The sequence below is a fragment of the Leuciscus leuciscus genome, assembly GCF_965113295.1.
Source record: "Leuciscus leuciscus genome assembly, chromosome: 17".
NCBI lineage: Eukaryota > Metazoa > Chordata > Actinopteri > Cypriniformes > Leuciscidae > Leuciscus > Leuciscus leuciscus.
The window spans coordinates 17,951,211-17,975,934 of NC_138741.1; the positions used below are offsets into that span (position 1 = coordinate 17,951,211).

General features: G+C 36.4%; 2 protein-coding genes across 3 annotated transcripts in view; one reads left to right on the plus strand and one right to left on the minus strand.

Moving 5' to 3' along the window:
* Positions 1–700: 700 nt before the first annotated feature.
* wdpcp (WD repeat containing planar cell polarity effector) overlaps positions 701–24,724 on the plus strand; it is a 96,006-nt gene continuing 71,982 nt past the window's right edge. The window contains exon 1 of the mRNA XM_082143087.1: positions 701–892. Within this exon, the coding sequence (XP_081999213.1) occupies positions 834–892 (59 nt within the window). The 5' untranslated portion in view covers positions 701–833. The remainder of the gene's footprint in view (positions 893–24,724) is intronic.
* ugp2b (UDP-glucose pyrophosphorylase 2b) lies at positions 2,861–24,679 on the minus strand. Of its 2 annotated transcripts, none has more exons than XM_082143095.1 (10): positions 24,543–24,679; positions 18,987–19,120; positions 16,906–17,013; positions 11,294–11,479; positions 9,655–9,788; positions 7,422–7,719; positions 6,957–7,154; positions 3,966–4,208; positions 3,640–3,744; positions 2,861–3,554 (listed from the first exon to the last, which is right to left on the minus strand). In XM_082143095.1, the coding sequence occupies exons 2-10, from the start codon at positions 19,083–19,085 to the stop codon at positions 3,447–3,449; spliced, it is 1,479 nt and encodes a 492-aa protein (XP_081999221.1). In that variant the 5' UTR covers positions 19,086–19,120; positions 24,543–24,679; the 3' UTR covers positions 2,861–3,446. The 2 variants fall into 2 exon arrangements, with proteins under 2 accessions (XP_081999221.1, XP_081999220.1); XM_082143094.1 differs by lacking the exon at positions 24,543–24,679 and adding an exon at positions 23,645–24,440.

Below are 24,724 nucleotides of genomic sequence, written 5' to 3' on the forward strand. Positions count from 1 at the left end.
GGTGGGCCACAATTCAAAGTGGATGGACCCAGGCCCACTCGTAGCTTCGCGAATCGCCACTGTCAGGTAGCTAGAAGTAGAACGTCTCGTAATTACGGTTGAACGCGGCATAAGCTCAATGTTTTGGTTCAGGAAGAACTGTAAAAGGCTGCTGCTGTTTCTTTGTGGCAGATTTTTTGTGTTCAGACCTAATGCAATTATTGGACGAGCATTTTTTTTTGGTCCTGTGACTTCCAAAGAAGATATTTGTACGTTTTAAATATTTACAACACTTCTATTATTGATTGCTATCAGGATGTGAAGAGATTTTTAACCAGTAGGCTATATCAAAAAGTGTTTATAAAACAAATCACCAACCCTACCTTTTAAACTCTCATTGCCTTCTGGTGTGAAAGCACTTTGCGACAGGGTGGCCACAAGGTGGCGGAATAAAAATACTTTTCCTAATGTCTTAACTTTTTTAACTTTTTTTTCCTCAAAGTTGTTTAAAACGAAAGAAAATCTTAGTCTAAATGATACTTTCTAGACTAATATAAGAGATATGTATGTCAGTACATTCATTAAAATGTTCCAAACATGTAAGGGTTTAGTAGTCTGGATGGGGAGGTGATATCTAGTTCAGCTGACCCCAGATCAGACGGTGGATTTTCTGCCATTATAATCTGTTGAGGCAGAACATAGTCAAGAAAGTCTGGAATAGCAGAGCACAGCTCAAGTTTCTCACCAAAGAGCCTTTTTTTAATGTGTTCTTAGTTTTGATAGGTCTGTACTTACTTACATAAGTGGCCTCTCCGTCAGCAGAATGAGGGCAGCAGCCAAAATCAAGTCATGTGATGTCCTTCAGGGATATACAGTACTACAACAGCAGAGTGTGTGATGGATCAACGCAGATGTGAGTACAACCCAAACTCCCACCTTTTTTCTGACTGTGCTACTTAAGAGACAACCCGTAAAATAAGATTAAAATCTGCATCAAGAAGCTTAACTATGTAATATCTTAAGTATAACGAGCCAACATAGAAAACCCCAAATTGGATTAGTTTTTGAAACATGGATGCTTTTCCAAACCTCCCTCAAACAGGCCCGTTTCACTAAGCGCCTCAGGAAACTTAATAGTGCATACAAATGAATGAAAAAAGATGAAATATATAAAATCTCTCACTCTTGATTACAAATTAAATTCTGTATTTACTGTACTTATTTGCAAATAATTCAACCTCTGTAAATAGATTAGTAGCAATGACAGCAGAAGTTTCTCTTAGTCTACTTAATCATCTTTACACCCTTCCTTTTCTTTCATTTGTTCGTCTTTTTTCGTATGAGCTTAAAGCAAAATTATTTACCGTCAGCATGGCATTTGAGGTTAATAGTCCCCATAACCCTCATTACTGACCTGAAACAAGATCATATAGTCCCATATAGTCATGCTGAGTTAACAGTGTGTGTTCAGAGGTGTTCTCAATGGATATTGATTTCAGTCGGATTGTTATTATTGGAGCAGCATTGTGCACAACAGTGGCAGTTGAATTAGGAATGTTTTTGCATTTGATTTACTGTATGTGGTAAATGTTTTTACATGTCAACATTAATAATATTAGCCCATCACTGCTATGATAATAAGCAACACATTTCACCGAAGTGTGATGCAAAAAGGGAAAAATAACTTAATACTCAAATCACCCCTAGATGATGAAAGCACATTGCGTGTAATGTTTTTATCATCTTTTTACTTGGATATTTTGAAGCTACTGTTTTTTTTATTTAAAAAAAGTACTTTTATAATTAAATTTTACAACTAAATTAAATAGTTAAAATAGTTAAATGGTTAAAAAAAAGTGTTCAGTAATTGAAATTAATATTGAGAATCGTTATATTCACTGGTATTAAGAATGGCTACTGAAACACTAACCCCTATATGTACTGATAAAAAAGGATAAAATTCATTGTGATACATTGAGAATGCACTTGAATCGTAAGACCAGTAAAGATTCACGCTTCTAAATAATAGAGGCTATTTGATTTGAAGATTAATTTATTGAATGAGGTAATTTGCCTCATGCATTCCTGTGCAATGGATTCATGGGACTTTTCTGGTTGACAAATCTCTACTAACTACTAACCACCACCAGACTCTTGAAAGCAGCTGTGTGGTTATTATATGAGAGCAGGATCTGTAAGACCCATTTCCTGTTTTTGCTTCAAATGAGCTCATCTTGTGACACTAATACAGTGTTCGCCAAAATAACATTTCATCCCCATGTGGTTCTGTTAATGTGACAGGAACTGATTTCAGTCCAAAACACTCATAACAAAAATGAAAGTGGATTTTTAAAAATTCATCGGTATTGTACATTGGACATTTAATTTTGCTTGCTCATTTCCGTTAACGCTCCCTTAAAGTTAGGCTAATCTTTAAAAACACCAATCATTTAATGTATCTTTAGCAAATCTCAAAATGAATAGGCCTACCCATGTTTCATACTACACATACAATTTCAGGACCTCTCTGATCTTAAATCACCAATGTGTGTGTGTGTGTGTGTGTGTGTGTTTCCTGCTCTGTGTGCAGGTTATTAAAAGCAGGTTTAATGCTTGGCTGCTTTCACATTAACGGACCAGTGGAACACAATAACCTCCTGCCTCCAGGGAGTCTGGGAGGCCTTGTGTAGAGCCCTTAAACACTGCTGCAATGTTAGACGCTCTTTTTACTTTCTTTCCCTTACTCGTGCACATACCTGTTCCCTCGCTTCCTTATTCCTGTTCATCATTTACTGTCAATAACAAGCATGTGTGTTTAATTTCCAGGGAGTTTCTGTGAAATCCACCTTGATCAGAAATGAAGATACATTCACTGCTAGTGTTCTGTTACATATTGCACTTTATTTAGTTCCATAGAACTTTCAGGATCTAGAACAGGTTCTAGAACACAAAGACGGAACCATCAGCCTTCACTGTCGCAGAACGCTTATTGCTTTGCACTTTTTATTTCACATTTTTGAGCACGTAGAACAGAGGATGCTGACCCTGAAGGATCAGTTTGCGATGCCATAGATACAACGAGAGAAATACTTAATTCTCAGAGTAAAAAAACGAAAACAAAACACAATAAAAAGACTTGTGTTACACATTGAATTTGAGAACCACTAAAGGAAAAATACACACATAATACTACAAAACTAATGTCTCTGGAATGATGTGGAAGTTGTATGGTGTCTGTGGCGCTGTGTGTGTGCTGTGTTCAGCACCATTGATGGAGGCTCTGAGAGTGGCAGGTGTGGGTTGGTCATGTGATTTGGCATCCAGGTCACGACACAGATGTGCTGTCTTTTATTTTCCATCATGGAATGTTGATTCTGTCTCCGTGGTTGGGTATGATGATGAGGACAGTGGCAGGTGTGGATCAGTCACGTGATTCTGTATCCAGGTCACATGATGACACAAAGGCTTCAGTGGTCCAGGATCCGAAGGTTTCCGGACACTATTTTGTTTTCCAGCATAGAGCCAGCCGGAATGTCGATTCGGTCTCCATGGTTGGCTATGATAATGACGGTTCCCTGGAGAGGACAGAGGAATAATCAGACTGTGCAACATCCTGCAAAAACGTCTGATTGCAGAATTTAAGATGTTCCTTACTATTACCTTCAGTGAGACGTGCTTTCCGAAGGTCACATCACCAGACACCGTCAGGTGATCCAGCTCTAGCATGTCTGGAATGCTCTCGAATCGTGAGATATATTCCTGAACCTGAAAGACAAGAGAGAACTGGATCAAGGCTTGCTAAGTATTAGTTGAGAGTGATTGTTCTTTAGAGAAACAAAAGCTGAGATCATGCTGAGATTTCTGCCTGGCAGACTTGGTAATGTCACATTGGTAATGTGATCGTGCCTACACACTGTGTAGTGTGAGAGGAACACCATGTGTTTTGAATGGATCATTTGTTGTGAATGCTTCATTAGGTGCGGTACCTTGGTAAAAGAGCTGCCCAGTTTGACGTGAGGAGTTGTGGGAAACTCGCGCCTCTCGCTCATGGTCAGAGACCCTGCCTCCAGGCTGTACAGATTGGACATAACCAGTAGGAGGTCAGATGTGGTTTTGACAGGCAAGAAGCGGCTGCGAGGCACGTTAATGCCCAAGGCATTATCAAAGCACTTGATGGCTGCACCCACCGCAGTCTCTAGCTGAATGACATTCAGACCCCCGTCTATAGTCTGAGAGAGAAAGAGAAGGATTTTAAACAACAGTTTTGTTATTCTCTTAAAATTGTCAAACAAATGAATTATTTGCACATCACACAGTCGCCATAAATTAGTTTAAACTTAAATTTAATAATAATAATACATTTATCAAAATCTTAAAACATTATATTTATATGCAGGTTTAAAAAAAAAAAAAAACTCACATTTTCAGTGTAGTCTAATACCCCACTGTGTATAAAATTGGACCTAAAATGATTTTTAAACCTTAAACGGATTATTGAAAAATAAAATAAAAACTGTAAGGTGGGGACTTGGTTGTATCCATTTATTGAACTAAATGAGTGGATTAGTCGAGCATACATCACCAGTTGTCACTCCAGTTATGACATTTTCATAAAAAAATTACATTGTGAAAAATAAAACATATACATGGATGAATCATTGACAATAAGATAGATAGCATGCATTTAGAAAACAGGTAGGGTGAATTTTCATTTCAAGTTCATATTCATGTAATTTGTCAAATAACCATGTAAATGGCGTTGAGGAAGTGAGAGGTATCACTGCAAGCACTCACTGTGAAGGCGATCTTGGTATCACACAGGCAGAAAAAGCGTAAGGTTGACAGGGACAGACGTGGGTGGGGATTGGATGTAAAGAAATCTAGAACAGACTCTATCTATATTAGAACAGACTTCTGCCGGGCCTCGGGGGAGAAATTGTGCTACAATACGAAGCTCTGCTGAACTGTGTACTACTTCACAAAGACACACTTAATTGGTTATCTAAATGAGCACATATCATAGAATTCTATTGATTTTATAGAATGCAAATTATAATTATTACACACTACCCACTTTGCATTAACCAGACGCAAACCTCTTCTGTCTTAACCAGCTTCATGTGTGGAGACGGAGAGACAAATTACTTGTCACTTGTAAACTGGAAATTCTGCATTGCGTTTGGTTTGGGCACAGTGATAGTGAAAATGCTATTTTATGTATCAGTAGTTTTTCCAATTGATGAGGTTCCTGTATGTCCTCAAAACAAAAGGAGGTTTTTTTGCTCACTTCTAAAAAATTTGTCCCCAAAGTATAACTATATAAACTGACACACACAAAAACACACCTCATCTTATGGTTACCTTTCAATTCTTTAGTCTCCTGTGATTCACTGATAAAAGAAAACCCAAAAGAAATAGTTTATAAATGTACTTTTTAATGTCAGTTGTAAAACCCTCCATAAAATCCCCTGATCACACTCTGAAGCCTCGGCTCGAACTAGATCCCAAATGATTCTCCACTCAAATCAGATATTGGATATGGTATAAAACAGACGCTCAAACACGGTCTCCACAACATTAGCTTGTTAAAGTGCTTGTGTAAAGAATAGACTGTTAAATAAAGATTGACAATGCATCTCCGCTTCCTTCCACTGTAAAAAAATGAAGCCAAAATATCCCAGAAACAGTCATTGCAGATTTTCATTCGGAGCCTGAGTCTGCGCAGTAATGATTCTGAGGTGGACCCGCGGTATGAAGGTCCTGCTCATACTTCTGCTTCCTCAAACTCAATCCCAAGCCCAGCTGTTAATCATGACGTTACACCCCGTTTTTTACAGCATCAAATATCTAACTAAACCCCAACTTATTAGAAAAATTAACACTAAAAATGACAGAAAACATCTTAGCAAAAAATTATATGAAGTGTAATTGGATTTTTACTTTGGGTCGCGTCCCATTCGATTATATGGAGAGGGGGCGGGGGGCAGCCAGTCACCAGGGGGCGATCAAAATGCTTTGGCTTTACTTTTCAGGACATGTTTTACACTTGATATAAAGCAGGGGTGTCCAAACTTGTGCTGGAGGGCTACAGTTTAGCTCCAACTTTCCTCAACACACCTGTCTGGAAGTTTCTAGTATGCCTAGTAAGACCTTGATTAGCTGGTTCAGGTATGTTTAATTTGGAATTGGAGCTGAACTCTGCAGGACAGTGTAGCCCTCTAGGAGCAGGACTGGTCACCGCTGGTGTAAAGGGTTTTGTAAATGGGTTTGATTCAGAAGTGAACACTCTGCAAAGGAGACTGCTGAAGCGCAGTGTTACAGGGTCCCATGTGACCTGATAAATTAATTAAGGTCTCACCTAGGGTTTCAGAAGTGGTTGTGTAAAGAAGAGGAAGACCAGGGAAATAAAACAGAGGTTTCTGGTAGAAATCGTGCTTTACAACAAAATTAAGAGTGACTGTTGGGAGAAAGGAAGACTTGACAAGGGAAATTCAAACTTCAAAATAAATTTTAAAAAAAACAGAAATTCACGTGTCTGGTCTAATAGCCGTTCAAATAATCCTTTCATTATCATTACATTAATTTATGCATTTGGCAGACACTTTCGAGTAGCAGCACAGTCAGAATAAAAAAATTCACATGTAACTATGTTAATAGCAATGAATTGGCCAAACCCAATTTAAATTCTATTTGATTGTAAGGGGTGGTTTAAACCGTTTCTAATTAATTTGATAGGACATGTAAACACTTGATCTGATTTTGAACTGGATTTGAAATAAAATCCAATGCACATAAACGCGCACATCTACCTGATCACTTATTTAGCGTTCATGTAACAATATGTTCAGATTCATCAATCAAACTGATTTAATTCCAACTGAAACAAAAAGTGTCTATGTAGATAAAAGACTTGTAACATCCTGATTTTCCACACAAGCTGTGGTTCCTGAAAGTTTTTACAATTTGAGTTTTCCTACCTTAGGGTTTACTATGATTTCCATGTCCATGGCATTCTGTTCCTGTAGTCTCTGTATGGCAGATAGGGAGATCCACAGGTTGTTGGTGTTGAAGATCTTAAACTTGGTCACTGATTTGAATTCATCAACATGAGCCTTGGGAACCTGGGCGATCTCCAGTAACCGAAGCTTACCATCATACTGAATGAGCGTACCTCCCTAGACAACAAAAACATGCAACATTCAAAGAAAATACAACAAATATAAGCCTCGTTCCCCACAAATAAACCTCATTTATATATATGCATGAACAAATCTTTTACCCAAGCCAATGCGTGTAAATGTAAAACCCTACCGAAGTAAATGCAAATTATTGAATTGCTTGGACAAAAGAAAATATATCTGTTCTGAGAATTTCTTGTTACACAAGTCACGCTGTTGTTTTGTACTACTGTAAGATATCACTCACAAGTAATATTCTCTCACCTTCACATCTGCTCTGGTCTTGTCTGTGACCTCCATGATAAACTCACAGCGTTTGCCATTTGGCTGGCTCACCAGGTGATTCAATATACACAAGTCTACCGTTGCGCCCAGGTTATCGATGTTGGAGACAAAAATATACTCCTTCCCTTCAGCGATGAGCTGCTCCAACAGACCAGAGTTATAAAAGCTGGCGTAAATGTCACCATGACCAGGTGGATACCACACATCTGCATTCTCTCCTGTCATACCCATGTCCGTAGCAACCGGCAACAAAGACTCCTTATTTATCCGTGGATACCTGCAAAATTCAGAGAAAGAAGTCTGAATTTCTAATATAGATTTGTAATACTGAGCATCGGATTTGTTATCGTCCATGTTATTATTGTTAACTATAACTAAAAAGTTACTAAAATGACTAAAACTGAAATGAAAATATATTTAAAGCCAAATATATATATAGAAGAAATGACAAAAGCACATAGCAAAATTACTAAAACTAAGTAAAATGAAAACTGGAAAATATAAAAATAAAAGATCATTCTAAATATTAAGAAATACTATAATAATATACAAATAATACTAAAACAACACTAGTCCATAATATGAAAATGATCATCACTATCATGTCAAAACTTTATTTCTGCGTCATCACTAAAAACTACAAGTCATAAAATAGATGCAAACACACACAGTGTCAAAAAGTGTTTCCTCTTTACAGAAAGAAAAAACAAGCCTTGTTTATGATTATAAGCACAAAAAATAAACTGCTTTGCTTATGCAAATGTATTCTCAGAGGGGCTCTAAAATCTTCTCTGGCTCCTGCATTTCAGTTTTATTCAGGTCAAATGAAGCCAGGGAAAACATCTGACGTTTTATGTAGCCTTCATCCTCCTCCTCTTCCTTTCATCACATTGTCTCTTCCACAAGCTAAGGCTTCAACCGGGACTGAGTATGTGCTGTCTTTTAGCACTGTATTCTAAATAGCATATTTAACCGTATCCCACGAGTGTCTGTTGTTAGCTTTGAGATAAATTTCAACACTGACAAGTCCATTAAATATTAACGTATCCCTATTATTGCTTAGAAACCTCATCAATCTTTAACTTGTTTTTACAAAACTTTTTAAGTGTTTGCAGGCTAAGGGTCAGCAGCATGCATTGTGAAGGTGAAGAAATTCAGCTTTTTCATCCTGCGCTAAAACCTGAATGACAAAATGTGTTTTTGTTAGATGTGTGTGGTAATGCGATGTCATCAGCTGAGTGGTATTTTGTGCTCAAACAACATAAATATCAAATTATTCATGTGTATGTATCTGTGGTTTGTGTTTAGTTAGCTATACTCAGAATACTTGCTATGAGAAGTCAGATAAATCTTGAAAAAACGTCCTTTCCTAGTCTAGATATAAAAATTATGAATAAATGCAGTTGCCCAATCAAACTGAGGGGGCACGAACCCCATCAAAGTTTTTTGCCAAAAGGATTTGAATGCAGCTTCCAAAAGACAAAAATGTATATTTTTACATTTGGTCAACCCTTTGAAGCGTATGATCACACTAGTGTGATTAGAACGCTCAGTGCATCACGTGATCAACTTCTACATTTAAATCTGCGTTCGCGCTTTAGCTGAACCAGAGACGGACTGTTTAGTGTTTTCGATCATATAATGGTAATTAAATTTTTCTGACATTTAAATACAGATAAGTACTAGCAAAAACATATGTATAGTTTGTCAAACTTTGGAGCAAAAAAGCATGCGGGTGGTTGGGGGAATCAGTCCAAAATTTTACAAAATATATATATTTTGTTTCCTTACGTTAAATTAACTTTTACTAATCGACCAAACTCAGCGTACTAATGGAGGACTTAGGTTTGCAGGACTCCAAAGAACAGCCTCTGATTCACAAAATGTGCTGAGATAAGGTGCACTTTGCCTTGCGGTGTCAGTGCTTATATGCTCTGTTTGTTTCTGTAAGCTACAAAATACGTTGAAGACTGAATCGACTGAACTCCCCACCCAAGTGGTGCCCTCTCAAAAATATGCATTACATCGCTGAATAAATGAAACATATTTCTATTTAAAAAATGATATTTTTAGGTTTAGTTTTGTATTATTATAATTAGCTTTATTTAAAAATAAATGTAAGACTATTTTATGTCAGGTAAACACGTGTGTGTGTGTGTGTGTGTGTGTGTGTGTCTCTCTGTGTGTGTGTGTGTGGGGGGGGGGTTAATACCTGCTTTGGTTGAAAGTGTGTATCTTGACCCTGTGGTGCGTGTATTTCTGTAAGATCTTCTTGGTGTCTTCATCCGTATTGAAAGAGTTCATTAGCACCAGTGGAACATCAGCGTTATATGTTTTATTCAAATGCTGAAGAGACCAAAGAAAAAAAGAATTACTATCTACAGTTACACTGTTGTGATGAACATGGTCAATAATTTATCAGAACAGAAGGTGAATTGGCTAATATCAACAGAACTGCAATAAACACAGAATAGAAAAAAGAAAAAGAAAAAAAAGATGCCTATTTTTGGAGCAAAGTTTAAGCCAAGTCCTAGACACCAGTTTAAGCAGTAATTATTTACATATTCAGATAAATTAACAGAAACCTTTTACTAAAAAGGCACAAGTGTCCAAATAAATGCAGATGCCTTTCAACATAGCACAAACATACATAAACTATCTTGTGAAAGTTTAGTCACACAATAAAAAGGGTTTTTTTTTTACAATCATACTAGGGGACAAAAACCTTCCACTAATTGAAGAATTACCCACAAACACAAACAATTTCCCTGTATTAATGGTACCTGTCCAAATAACTACAAAGTTTAAAAAATAATATGCATCATACTCTTTTAGAAACTGTTGGATGTGTTGACAGATTTTAGGTCCTTTTCCTGTAATGAATGTATGCCCATAAGTCCAAGCCAAAGAGAAGCCAAATGGTATAAACTGGCCTAAGGGCTTGCTAAAGGCCTGCCAAGCACAGAAACGACAGCCTGCATTTCTGTGGGAGAAGGACAGATTACCTATTTACATGTACTAATAGGCCTTATTCAGTGAGCAGGATATCTGACGACACGAGGCAGGTAAATGGTCTGCCGAAGAGACACTGAGCTGAGTGTTCTTCAGCGAGGGCGTCCCACAGGGCTCAGTATTCTGCCCCTATCTTTTTCCCTCTTGCCCAGAACACAGCCCTCTCTGTTTTGGTTTCACCCTAAGTTCTCTTTCATGCACACTACCTACAGTCCATGGCACTGAGAAAAATAACCAGCACAGAGCCTGTTTCTCCTGGTGTAAAATGCTTGCTCTGTATAAATGATGGAATGTGCCTGTGTTTTACAGCTGTAGATGAGGAGAGCAAGAGAAGGGAAAGACAGAGGAACATATGTTTGTGATTTAAGACTTATAGGTGGAGGTCTATTTGCTCACTTTCAAATCTCTCAGACAGCTGCTGCTTTTTCCACAGCTGGAGTGATTTATATTTCTTTGGGTTCAAATCTGAGAATCTCTCCTATTTGAAATACATTTACAAGAGACAATAATTGAATGTGTGTCCTCTACAGATAAAAACAAAAAAGGATATTAGAAAGACATTATCTTGCAAAAATTGTAGCAATGTATTTATTTATTTTTTACCAAAAACTGATTACATAATAAAATGCAAATTATATACAGTAGGGAGGTAATTTTCTATTTTATGGAAACAAATAAACTAGACATGTTTAAACCAAGGGCTCGATGTTTGGCTTGTTAGCATGGCCACTTTAGCCCCTGCTGAACAACTGTCATTGAGATGAATGGGAAGATATTATAGACCTCCAAGGATTAACTATAAACACAGTACTGCAAGCTGTCAGTGTCATGTGACAAACCTCGATCTGTTGGACGGTCAGATCCAGGAAGGTATTCTCGTTACGGACACTAATCAGGCTCTTGGGCCCTTTGCAGCCCATGCTGGTTCCCAGACCTCCATTCAGCTTCACAACCACCAGCTTATTCAGACTGTCCGCTATGTTGTCTGGTATACCCTTCACCTTAATCTTATCGTATGGCTGGATCTGAAACAAAGACAAGAAAGAGAAACAACTGTCAGTCAGGGCATACAGTCGTGCTCAAAAGTTTAAACACCCCTTACAGAATCTGCTAAATGTTAATTATTTTAACAAAATAAGAAGGATCATACAAAATGCATGTTATATTTTTATTTAGTACTGTCCTGAATAAGATATTTTACATAAAAGATGTTAACATATAGCCCACAAGACAAAAAAATAGCTGATTTTATCAAATATATATATATATATATATATATATATATATATATATATATGTTGCAACTGTTTGTTTATTCAAAAAAAAACATTATTCATCATGTATTTTCAATTTCTAATGTTTCTTCTTCAAACTGTGAGGACAGTCTGCCCATGAAGATTCAGAAACATTGCTGTAGAATGACAGGTAGAGTTGATTCTTTGAATTTATCAAAGAATGTTCAATTAAAATTCACTTTTATCACACAGTGTGCTCCATTGTATTGTATCAGTTGGTAGTAACATGATACGTAATTATTGCCATATTCATATACCATAGTATTCATATGTTAATCCGATGGATTCCAAAGAATACCATTTGCTGTTTTGTAATTTGGTTCATTGTTTTGATTGGCTTGGTTAATTCCACTCTACTGTGCAATGAAACTAGGTCATACACAACCGTGTAGTTAAAAGCATCTACTCTGTATTGACTGCATTTTTACAATGCTTTTTTATGGCCAATAAACAAAAAATAAATGTTTACGCACGCACATTCATTATCACATCTGTTAATACTCCTGGATTAAAATCATTCAGTAACAGCAGTGATGAATGTGACTTTTAAAATGTGAAAGAAAATATTCAGTAGTATTACAGAGAGAAATAATAATTCTGTATACACTATACACATAACTTTTATAACATAACTCTTCTGAAAGCATTCAACACACTTTTTGCACTTAAAAAATAGCACTTACTATTGCACTAGTGCTGTACTACTTGCACAAATTCGATATGGTAACATTACTTGTATACGCTGATTTCACGCAGCCGTTATTTTGAAATCGAAAGCGAGGCTCCGGTGGGAAGAAAACCGGAAGTGTCGCCTTTAATCACAGGAGAGTCGTGAATGCGATGGCGTATTGTTGTGTTTAATGATGTTGTGTCAATTCTAAAAATGTACATACATTTCTTTCATACTTTAGACTATATACAGTGAAATTCATTTATAAATAAATTTATTTTTTTATATATAATTCAGAATGTAAAAAAAGAAGCAGGAATGAACTATATACATATCCTATATTGGTAATCCAAGGAATTGTTGTTTATCTTTACTTCCGGGGTTCTTCCCACCGGAGCCTCACTTTCGATTTCAAAATGGCGGCTGCGTGAAATCAGCGTATTACATTACTTCCTGTTTAATGCTTCTGGTGGTATCTCACTAAAAGGGTTTGCTAAATTCACAAATGTAAGTGATTTTTATCTGCCTCTACCACGATTGTGTCCACCTGCTTATTGTTCTGTTAGTCTATGGGCCTTATTCATGAAACATGAGCAGAACACATTTCTGTGTAAATCATATTACATACAATTATTTTTGTTTAAACTGTAGCAATTAATTTAGTGTATTAATATACATATGAACAGATTTACGATTTAGACCGAAAATTGTTCTGCTCATGTTTCATGAATAACACCCAATGTCCTTAAACTCTGATCACGCATTGTTATTGTTGTGGTAATGTGGATTAAGTCTTATTTTTCAAGTTTTTAGTGTGTTCTCAGATTAAGCAGCATTTAAATCCTTCCTTTTGAGACCGAAATTCAAGACAAACACACACACAGTATATTCTTAGTGCATACTACATAATACAGCTGAGGTGGAATAATTGTGCCAACAAAAGGCACATGACTAAACCCGAATCCAGTTCTAAACCGCTCTGACACCACTTCCCCCAATGTCCTAAACAAAACCTGTCTGACTGAATTAACTAACCAGTTATCAAGAGAACAATAGGAATTCCTAACTTTGATAAAGAAAAGAAAGTATGAGACCTGAGCTTCAAAACAACGTGACGTGTTCTGGCGGCCATATTGGTATTCCCTACCGACAGCCAAAACCTTGACCTAAAATTATGCGATTTGCAGCTTATCAGTGGGACTTTTCTGCCAGGATAAGCGATATATAGAAATCGTTAAGATTTCGACACAGGTAACTGACCTAACACAAAATAGATTTATGTATGTAATTATCCAGGAAATATTAAGCTTGAACATATATGGGATTGTTATCAGAAACTTATTTGAATATATTCAATATTACAATACATACTATACACATATTACAAGCCTCTACTACTATATTGCTCTATATTGTATTAAAAGTAAGTTGCTGCCTTAAATTAAGTATAATATACTTGGATGTTTAAGTCATTTCAACTTAAATTACATTAAACAATAAAAAAAATGAGTAAAAAAAATTGCTTAAATTATTTTGATGAGATAAAGCACTGTAAAAACCTATGTTGTCAAAACTTATCTTTTTTTTTTTTTTTTACTGTGAAGGTTTACCTTATCTTGCTCAGAGTGACAAAGCTTCATGTCTTTAAATCCATACGCAGTCAGCTTTATTTCTCAGAATATGCTGTGAAGCGTGTATATTATTTCCTGGCTTTTTGTTGACCAACGTCTACTTCAGACTCTTAGAGAACTTGTTAAAAAGCCACAGGTCAGCTCAAATTCAATGGCTTTGCATATGAATTAAGTGTTATTTGTATACCTTGTTAAGTCGTTATCTTTACCGATTCAAAATACATGCTGTTATTGAAAACACTGTTGAATCATTTAAATTTTCTGTATGAATAAAAACAACATTATATAACACAACATAATTACATAACCACAGTGAATAACTGTACATGGCGAATTAAGTTGTATGCGCATGCCTTACAAAGCATTATTCAGATTTCAGAAGAATCATTTTGACATTTGTAATACAAATCTTGAGGTGTCTTGTCCATCAGCTGATCTGATATTCGCTACTATAATGAAGATTAATGTAACTTTTAATAAGCAGGGGAAATTCATAACTTTAAAAAAAATAACCATTTAAATGTTTATGATGTTTTCTTTGTAAGAATGTACAGGGAGACTTCAGATATAAAAACACTGACTCATTAGGTAGTTCTCTCATTAAAATCAGATGATTTCCAATTAATTCACTTATTGTGAGAGAATACTAGGGAATACCAACATGTGGGGCGAGGCGGCTTCACTTTTTGACGTCATGAGCAATCCAGTCATTTACTGTGTATATAGAGTGGTTGAGTCAGATTGTTTAATTATTGTTTCTGGTTTAGCCACATTCCATTTGTTCTACCCTCAAACCTGTTCACACATTCACAATCATATACACACACACACACACACGGATAATAAAACCTCACAGCTCCCACAGCGTCACAAGACCAGAATCTAATTTGCAGTCAGAAAGTCTGTTTGCATCATAAGCACATTAGAAGAGCTTCTTCTGTCTTGCAGAAAGAGAGGCTGATGAACAACTACAGTGCTTAAAGGTTCACAGAAGTAATAAGGCATTTGACGATAAACATTACCTTAAGATCATCAATCTGTGTGCAGTGCGTTTTTAAATGTGGAGTATTAACTGTGGTGAATTAAGACAGGAAGACTTGAACTAGACTCATTAAAATAGGAAGGATAACATTCCCTTTGGTATGCTTCCTACTGACATGCAAATTATGAAACAGACTTGCAGGATAGTTCCTGCATTTAGGAATCCTTTGCTGACACAGTGCTCAACAATAATGATGACCTGGGGCCAGTTCAGCATTCTAAATACTCCTTACCTTAGTTTATTATGTGTTTTTATGTCTTGCAAACAGAAACATTGTGTTTCTATGAAGTATCGAACACAGTTGTTGCTACTTTTGCTGATGTAAATCTGTCAACAAAGTAAAGTTATTTAGTTGACACAAGAAAAGGTCTTGTGATCATCTTGGAAATATCAGAATAATTATAAATTAATCATGTTTTTATTGTTCTGCATGTCATAATTTCCTGCATAAGTGTTTGAATTGATAGCTGTAAAAAAAAAGGTTAATATAAAAATATAATCAATTTTATGTAATAAATAAAATGTATTTAAATTTAAAATGTGCATTAAAATGCAACAGTTGAGCTAATCAGGTTTTTCAACTGAGATTGGGTAGGAAATATCATGATGAACTCAACATAAAATCAGGGTAAAGATTTCTGGGTAAAAGTTCCAGTGACTTGATGTTTTTACACCACAAACAAGTCAATCAGCAACTTATCTTGGGTATAATATATCTAATGGGACACTGGTCATTATTACAGCAAACATAAGGCATGATGTTGCAGGATCCATAGGGCAAGTTCTGGCAACGACTGGTTAGCCTTTAAACAGCCAGCAGATGTTTAATGGAGAATGAGTTTTTTGGGCAAAGACAGTTTCATAAGGACATACTGCAGTACATAGAGCCCTTCCCTCAGTTCCTCATCCCAAACCAAACATATTGCAGTAATTTCTCCAACAACCTCACCTTCTCCAAATATCCTTAAATTGATATGCAAACACACATACATGTAACGGTCAACTTTACTTTTTGAGTCTGAAAGGAGCTTGGTTTTAATTCTTGTCTTGTATGTGCACTCAAAACAGGAATTTCTGGAGTGATGTATTTAATATCCTGTTCAGATAAACTTGCTATATGCTGCAGACTATAGCATCAAACATTTCACAAGCAGTTTCATAGTATAGCCTGTATGTGATTCCTTGTGGAGCTAAAAGGCTTGCGTGTGGGTTTCTGGCTCTTCCAGAGCATTGCATAATCATCACAGACCCACAGGAAAGCAGACCGACACTGGATTCTTTATGTGAAACACAAACACACACAGCCAAATCAAATTAGGAGACACTTTTGTTCACTGTTTGTCTTTCTTACACTCCCCCTTGCCCACAGACACAAATCAATGCCGAAGCTTTATTTTTAATTTTCCTTGCACACACACACACACACAATCATTCACACACACTATGTCTATCTACAGGCTAATGCTTTAACTCTAACTGGACCCAAAGTCTTTGGATACTTATGTATTTAAGTGTATGAATGGCATAAAAATTTATTCATGCTGGAATGTGGGAAGCTTTTAATCATTGATGGCTAATTTCCAGAGCCTGAGGCGATACTAATGGCAACACATGAGATTCAAAGCAGAGGCTCTGAGTGCCGTTCAGCTCTCGGTTTTAATACTTGAAGTGTGTATAGACATACTAGGCTTGACTTTCTCTGCATATTCAGCCTATAGGTCTACAATCAAAGTAACCAAATGTGGGCTAAATTAAGAATCCAAGCGAGTGTAAGAAATAGGCTTGTGTACAATCAATCACTTGGTGATCTTACCGAGTCCTCAGGGGGCCTGTTGATTTTTGGCCACTCTACTGAAGGTCCCTTCACCTGCAGAAATCGGTGGAATATCTTCCTAAAGCCTTCAAAGTCCTTCTTAGACACCTGGGGAAGAGAGATAAAAAATAAAAAAAGTTATTGAGGACTGTCCTTCCTGTTTTCTCCTTCTGAGAAACAAATACTTAAAACTCAACCTATTTTGGCAGATGATGCCACTATAGGCCCATCCAAGAATGCACAATGCATTAACCTCTATAACCAGGCCATAACCTTTATTGACATTAGACACTGAGAGATATTTTCAGAATAGTGGTGAGTCAAAAGGCATTTTTCAATCATCAGTACTTAAACTTTTACATATGCCTTTAAATTTAAGGACATCAGCATTTTAGCGCTTCTCATTTACTTTAAATGGGTGACGTCATGCATTGCTAAACTAAATTGTAGGGTTCGTTTCCCTGCGTCACTTCCGTTACTTGCACAGTAAACATTTACATTTTGAAATACATTTTAAATATTTATATTTAAAATATAAACATATATTTATAAATAGAAAACATATTGTGAACTATTATTACAATTTAAAACATATTACAGTTTTTTCTACAAATGCAGTTGGTGAGCATAAGAGCAAAGAGACTGTTATTTCATAAACATTAAAAGAATCTTACCGACCCCAAACCTTTGAGCAGTAGTATATATAAATAATATTATACTGTCAACACTTTACTGTTTGATTAATAATAGACAGCAATAGGTCTATTAGAATGTATTTCACTGGAAGGTCTAATTCACTGATCTAATATTTAAACACATATCCCATTTTCGTCCCACCTGTTTTGTTTGTTTAATATGTTTACATACATTTCAATGCATTTTGAACAGGAAGTACATTAGATTTGATTTGATTCACAGAGCGCGCACACACACAAATACGTATGTAAGAGTCAAAAGCAGCTGCCTGTGAATCAGAAAACACTACTGATGACAGACTGGTTTTATTATTATTTTTCAAGAATCAATGTGGTACTGTACCAAAAGTACCAGTGCTTTTGATATCCCTACTTAAAAGGCAACTATAAGGTTTACAACTGTAAACTGATGACTTATCTTTACGTCATCTTATCATACTTTATTTGAACTAGCAGGGTGTGGGTTTTAATACGTCATTTGGCAGTAAATGTTCGGGTGGGATTATGGGAGTCTGTGTGTTACGGAGAGGGAGGGGTGACACAAGCGGTCAGCATGTGTCACGATGATGACGGCCTAAGTCTGATTATTACCATATGGTGCTGAGGAAACACTGGGGTGAATCGCCAAACATCTCAGAGTTTTACTATCTGACGTGCTCAAATGAACTCTACTAACTGAGAATTTCAGTGTAGCTAAAGAAAGAAAAATGAAAGCAGGGTAAAAGATGAACAGAAGGAAGTGTGTAGGGGCTGAAGAAATGCCAGAGAGAAGATGCATCATGATGAAGCCAGTCTCATGGTGAGACTAATTAAACATCAGCTCAGCAGTGCAATGAAATCTCTCCCGTCATACTGGCACGTCATTCATCAGCTACAGCACTCAGACGGCACCCAAAGAGGTTTCCTCTCATTTCTCATCTTTGCTCCCTTGTCATTTCTAAATGCACTAAAACTGTGAGACTATAAAAAAATTAATTATGATTTCTACTTTTAATTAAAAGCGCACTCACTTGAGATAAAAACTCCAGTCATATCAGTAGCCTAATTTTATTTAACATGGAGCAGGTTGGCTCTCAGTCTGACATGTCGAGATCACATAACCAGCCAAATACCTCTAGCTTTACCGGAAAAAAATTAAAATAATTAAGCAGCACAAACGTTAACAACATTGATAATAATAAAATTAAAATAATTTTACTGTATTTTTGATCAAACAAATGCAGCCTTGGTGAGCATAAGAGACTTCTTTTTTTAAAACATTCAAAAAACTTACAGACACCAAACTTTTGAATAGTTGTGTCTATAAATCACTCTTTTTATAAATCATAAAAAAAGTTAGCTGAATTTTTGAAAATGTGTTGAATTTTTTGTAAGCTTGTATCTCACCTCAGCATCTGCACCTTTGGCCGTGCTTAAGAGTTTCTCCAGCTCAACATGCATAGAGCTCTCCAGCTGCTGTCGCATCACTTCCTGAAACTGAGTCATCCCGTAGAAGTTGCTTGGTAACTCCTTACTCAGACCTACAATTGAAACCACACACTTTAATGTTAAAGTTTTTCACATAATTTTAATGACTTATGATGAGTCGTACCAATAAAAAAATACAGTTGGTGTGTTCAAACTTTACATACAGTTCCTTAACAAATCTTTTAAATAAAATGATTTGTAATAAATCCTTTTTGCAGTGATAATATGTCCATATGATAAGGAAGCTGGCAGCTTTTAGGGATAATTGTACATACCACTGCCTTACTTCTGGCCCAAAATGAAAATACCAGAAGGCATGAAAGCACAGATACAACAGTGTGTTATCATCAAGAGCATTTAAAGAACGTAAAACACACCTCATCAATGGGCTCTGGGTTAATTTCCTGTATTGGCCATTAACACTGACTGTACTGTAAGGTGTGACTCAAGACTTCCCTGTTCTACCACAAATACACCCCTTTATCCTTGAGAGAAAGGGGACAATAGAGAGGTTAAACCACATTATGTTTGATTAGGTTTATTCAATAATAGATCCTGAGCTTGAGGTAGCGGCCTTCCAACTCTGATTACCTTTAGACATCAGCTTTTATATCTGTCATGTTCAAGACAAGTGTGCTACCTTCTACACTACATTTCCGGCTACCTGACCGAATCCCGCTTGACCACATTTCATCTGTATACACCCAATCTAATTCTTTCGTCTGCCATTGTGCCAAAATAGGCTTTATGCTGAATGTCACATGAACAAACATTAAAACAGGTCTAACTGCATCCGCTTGTCAAAGAAAGCCTGGCTAGTTATTTTTATTGTTTCCGTTTTATTCTATTTAAATATCTAAATGTTAATGAGAAGAAAAAAAGAAAAAAACTTTTAGATATCAATCTGCATATGTGATGGATATCGGTTGTGCTCATCTTTGCTTGCTCCTTTGAAGGCATCTTGAGTAAACGGCTTTATATTTAACATAGCACATACAAAAGACTTGAACCAGTCCAGAAGCAATGAAGTTTGTTGCGCATAACCCCCAATAATTATCTTCTCACATACTGCCTGGCATGTGACATTTAACTTCTACAACAGCCTCTAAGTGACATTGTCAGCCAGCGCATTAAATAAGAGACCATTTCTGTATTTCTCAGAATTAGTATTTGTGCTTTTGTATGCTGAAAACACTCAGCGAAACAAAGTGTATGTCACAATACGATACATGGCTCACGATACAGAAATTCTGCGATAATCAATATATTGCTAGACAATTTAATGATATATCACAATATCTGGCTAACTATAAAAACAAAATACCAGTGAAAAGGTTAAGTGCAGGTTTTCTCTCTTTATTCAAGTCCAAACTGTTAGAAAACAGCACAAAAAGTTTTTCAGTCTGTAAATTAAATTGAACATTTTAAGTAAATCATTTTTTTTCAATGAGATCAGAGTGATTGCTTTGCATGTTTGCGGTATTACCCATGCACTTTACTTTTACCAGGCATTTCTTGTATATCACTTACTCTTTGTCAATTTTGTCTGTCCCATCAATGGTATAAAAGCCAAAGTGGGTCCATACTAGTTTGGACTTAAACGTGGCTGGGGCATCTATTATTTTACTCACACTGCTGTCCGCCATCCTGTTTAAAACCTCTTTTTCTTAAGCTAGTTAACTTATGTTCCTGTTTCCCTCATTCATGTGTTGAGGGCCACCTCGAGAAGCCATGACGTAGTGACGCTGGGAGCAGGGAAATCTATTTAGAACGGCTTATTTTATTAATTAAAATATCGATATTTGGCGCCAGCATATCGATTCTCGTATAGCATGGAGAAAGACAACGATATATTGCCCTATCGATATTTTGTCCCACCCCTCCGCTACTGGCTAGTATTTATACTGTAGCGGCAGTCAAACTGAATAGTTGTGATTTGCTATTCTTTCCTTTGCTTCGGCATTTATGGGGTTAATTCGTTGTATTATCGGATATGGAAGAAAGTATGTAGAGCTTTTGTTATCGTTTTGATACACTGTAATCCTGAATAAAATCTTCAGTGAGCGAGATCTTCTGTTTTGTCATTCATAGTAAGACACAACATTTTAATTTTTCGTTTCATTTTATTTAAAACGACACTGCAAATGATAATGTATACATTTTTCATTTTATCGAAAAGGATGAACAATGAGAACAACATTGACAAACAATTCCTAATTCCGTTTACACGAAACACCGTGAGTCATCCTTTGTCAATTATAACTGTGGTAACTCGAAATACTTATCTTAATATGCAAAAGTTAAAACTGTGACCCAATCATAGCAGTGGGCGTTTACTTCCAAGTCTTGCAAGCGGCACACCTATCAAAACGGAGTGTTCGAAAGAGAGGGTAAAAAACATGATAGAAAACAGCTTATTCCTTAAAAATTAGGCTGTAAAAAAATCTTGATAACATTATAAGTGGACCTCAGAATACTTTTCTTTTTTTACAAAATGCAGTTCATGGCCCCTTTAAAGAAGACAGTGACAATGCAAAATCAGCTAACAGGATGAGCAGGGGTTATTTTGCATTAATAACTGGCTGACTGTACATTATTTCACGTACACAGCTACTTACCAAATAAATTTAAAAAAGGACAATAAATAAGCTGTAATGTCATAAAGAATGACAATGGAGGGATGCAGGAAGTATGATACTACCAATACTCTGGGGGTATTTTGTAAAGGTACTCTGTGAAACGGATAACTTGAAAATTGCCATTGACAAATGATTGTACCAATACATCAATAGTTAATCTCACCTTCACAGCAAAGAAAACATGAAAGATAACTAGAGTGCTCAGCTATTTAGAGCCATTAACTCTCAGAATGCTACTATCATCAAATGTGCTCTGCATGGGTCAAAGTGCAGCCACGCACTGCACCGTACATCCAGAGGTCCAAAAGTCTAAAGCCGGGTGCACACTGTGCGATTTATAATTGTCCTTTACGATTGTTCCTTGTCAGACTGTATGAACATGTACACACTGTAGTAAGTGTCACACTGTAGTAAGATCTCAGTTGACATTAAGGTCATACTATACGACAATGAAGACGTGTTAAAAACGGACGCACACAAGAAAAGTCGTCTGGAGTTTTACATCAATCAATGACACGTTTGGTGACAGTGGGCTACTTTACATGTGAGATAGAAATGTTGGCTACAAAGAAATCTCCAACGTTGATTTCGGTCATGGCTTGTCTTGAAAAACAATTTGACTCGTCGTAGGAGAAGTCACACAGCAGGACTGTGAGTCAAATCTTCTGACACGGCCAGAATTTTGTCAGAGGTAAAATTTGATCACAATGGTCATTAATCGGCTGTCGGTGAGCACGTCAAACTAACGATCAAAGACTTCAGACTTTAGCCTAGGATCAGAGGAATCTTTTAGGATTTGCTAAATTTGTCTCAGACGGCCAAATCATGGCCAAAATCAAACAGCGTGTACCCGGCTTAAACAACTAGAAAAAATGCTTCATGCTTTTATTAAAAATAATATTAAGAATTTGATTGAAAATGTACAATTGTATGTCACTCTTTTGACTGTAGCACTCAAGCTCAAACTCCACAAATTTTTGTAAAACCTGATGATCTTGTTCTCTAGTATGATTTGATAATGATTTAAAGTAAGAACATCTGATCATCTGTACAAAAGAATCATCATCAGCAAGTGACAGTAAAGTCATTTATAATGTTTCAAAATATTTCTATTGCAAATAAACACTGTTCTTTTAAATGTTCTATTCGTCAAATAATCCTGAAAAAAGTATCTTCAAAATGTACAATAAATGTTTCTTGAGCACCAAATCAGCATTTTGTGAAGACTGAAGTAATGGCTGCTGAAAGTACAACTTTTTTCACAATATTTCACAATATTACTGTTTTTACAGTATTTTTGATCAGATAAATGCAGCCTTGGTTAGAATAAATAATAATAATGAGTGATAATAAGAAAAAAAAAAAAAAATCTTATTGACCCCAAACTCTTGGTAGCCTATACTGTAAGTCATCATGTTTCTTAGTATTATATCTTTAAATTCCTAAAGCTTTTTAATTTCAAGATTTTAATTAGTAGGCTACTGTACATCCGAAACACTGTTGAACGCAGACAGTCAGAAGACTTAACTCAGTAACTCCTATAATTATGTTTAATATAAAATATCTTTAAATTAGACACTTTCAGGCCAAATGAATAGCTGTCAGAAAACCAGACCTCTAACAGCAAAACCAAAGCGAGGAATGGACCGACAGTCTGGAAAGGTCAAAAGTCTACAAAATAAAGGCTTCAATTTCTGCAGAGCCAGATTTCTAGAGCAACTTTTTCCAGTCTATCAGTCTATCAGTCAACATTGACTGAAGGGTCCATTCAGCTCTCACTCTCATCAGAATTCAACTGGCAGCTTTTACATGGTGCGGTAAGATCCAGTTGATCACTAGTATCATCTAATTAATCAAGATATATCGGGAAAACCAATACAAACTTAAAAGTACTTTATAAGTACAAAAAAAGAAAACAGGATTAATTAATGATCTTACCTTCAACGTAAAGCGACATAGTGCTACAGTATCTGTCCTCTAAACTCAATGAAATGCAGTTCGGTTCAATATCACAACAAAAATAATCCTGTTTTTTCTGTCATGGGAAGAACAGCAACATAGATACCGTCCAGTCGGGGTGTGACGCTTATTGGTATTAATAATAATAATAATAATAATAATAATAAGACAGAAGGTCAGCTGATCGATTCTCTCATTCTGTTCACGAGCGCTTTCCTGTCGTCCACTGTTCACACACTCTCGTTCTCGCTCTCTCTCTTTCTCTCTCTGTCTGTCTCTCTCTCTCTCCTCCCACTGACTATCAAGTAACGCAGGGTGAATAAACGACTGCCTCCTTGACCTTTACTCGCGCGCGCGTTTATTGCTCAAAGGAGACGGTGTTAAAATGTTAAGTAATTATGTGTATCTCTGTGTGTGTAAATATAGGAATTGCATTTGTGCTCAGCCCCTTTCGGTCAGTCATTATTTAACACGTCACATTATTCCAGTCGCACTTCCTCGATCACATCCTCCCGATGCTGGCTGCGTTGTTAGGATCATTTTAAAGATATTAGGGCCAGATTTGTTAAGTTTAGGGGGTAAAGGATGAATTTTTTTTATATCACTATATTCTATACTAAGAAATTAGTTGTTAGAAGCTGCAATTGTATCATTTATCATGGACTTCACGCGTTATTGCAGTATTTTACTTTGCAATCACAGAGCAGTGATGTTCTCTCTATGCATAAACCCATAGCAGACGCTTGACGTTATCATTGCATCGAAAAAACGTCGACTTTTAGATTTTTTTTTTTTAGGAACACGGTAGAGGTGGTTCCATGGCGTTAAAGTATTATGATTGCAAAGCGAATGTGAAAGTAGATTTGAAGCGTCTTACTCTGAAGGCTGAAGGATGCTGTCGGGGAGCTGCTGAGGGTTGTTCCGGAACAGCGACGTGTGTTTCCCTCTCTCTCTGACCAACCAACTTTCTTCTCTCAGAAACAGCAGTGCGGGGTCACTGAAACACTGCGGAAGTGTTTCACCAAAAACATTGTTTAAAAACATCCTGAATATCATACG

Coding starts and splice junctions, on each gene's coding strand:
- ugp2b (XM_082143094.1), bottom strand. Junction 7,720..9,654: donor CACACTTTCAACCAAAGCAG/GTATTAACCCCC, acceptor TGAATTTTGCAG/GTATCCACGGATAAATAAGG. Junction 4,209..6,956: donor AAATCATAGTAAACCCTAAG/GTAGGAAAACTC, acceptor TTTCTCTCTCAG/ACTATAGACGGGGGTCTGAA.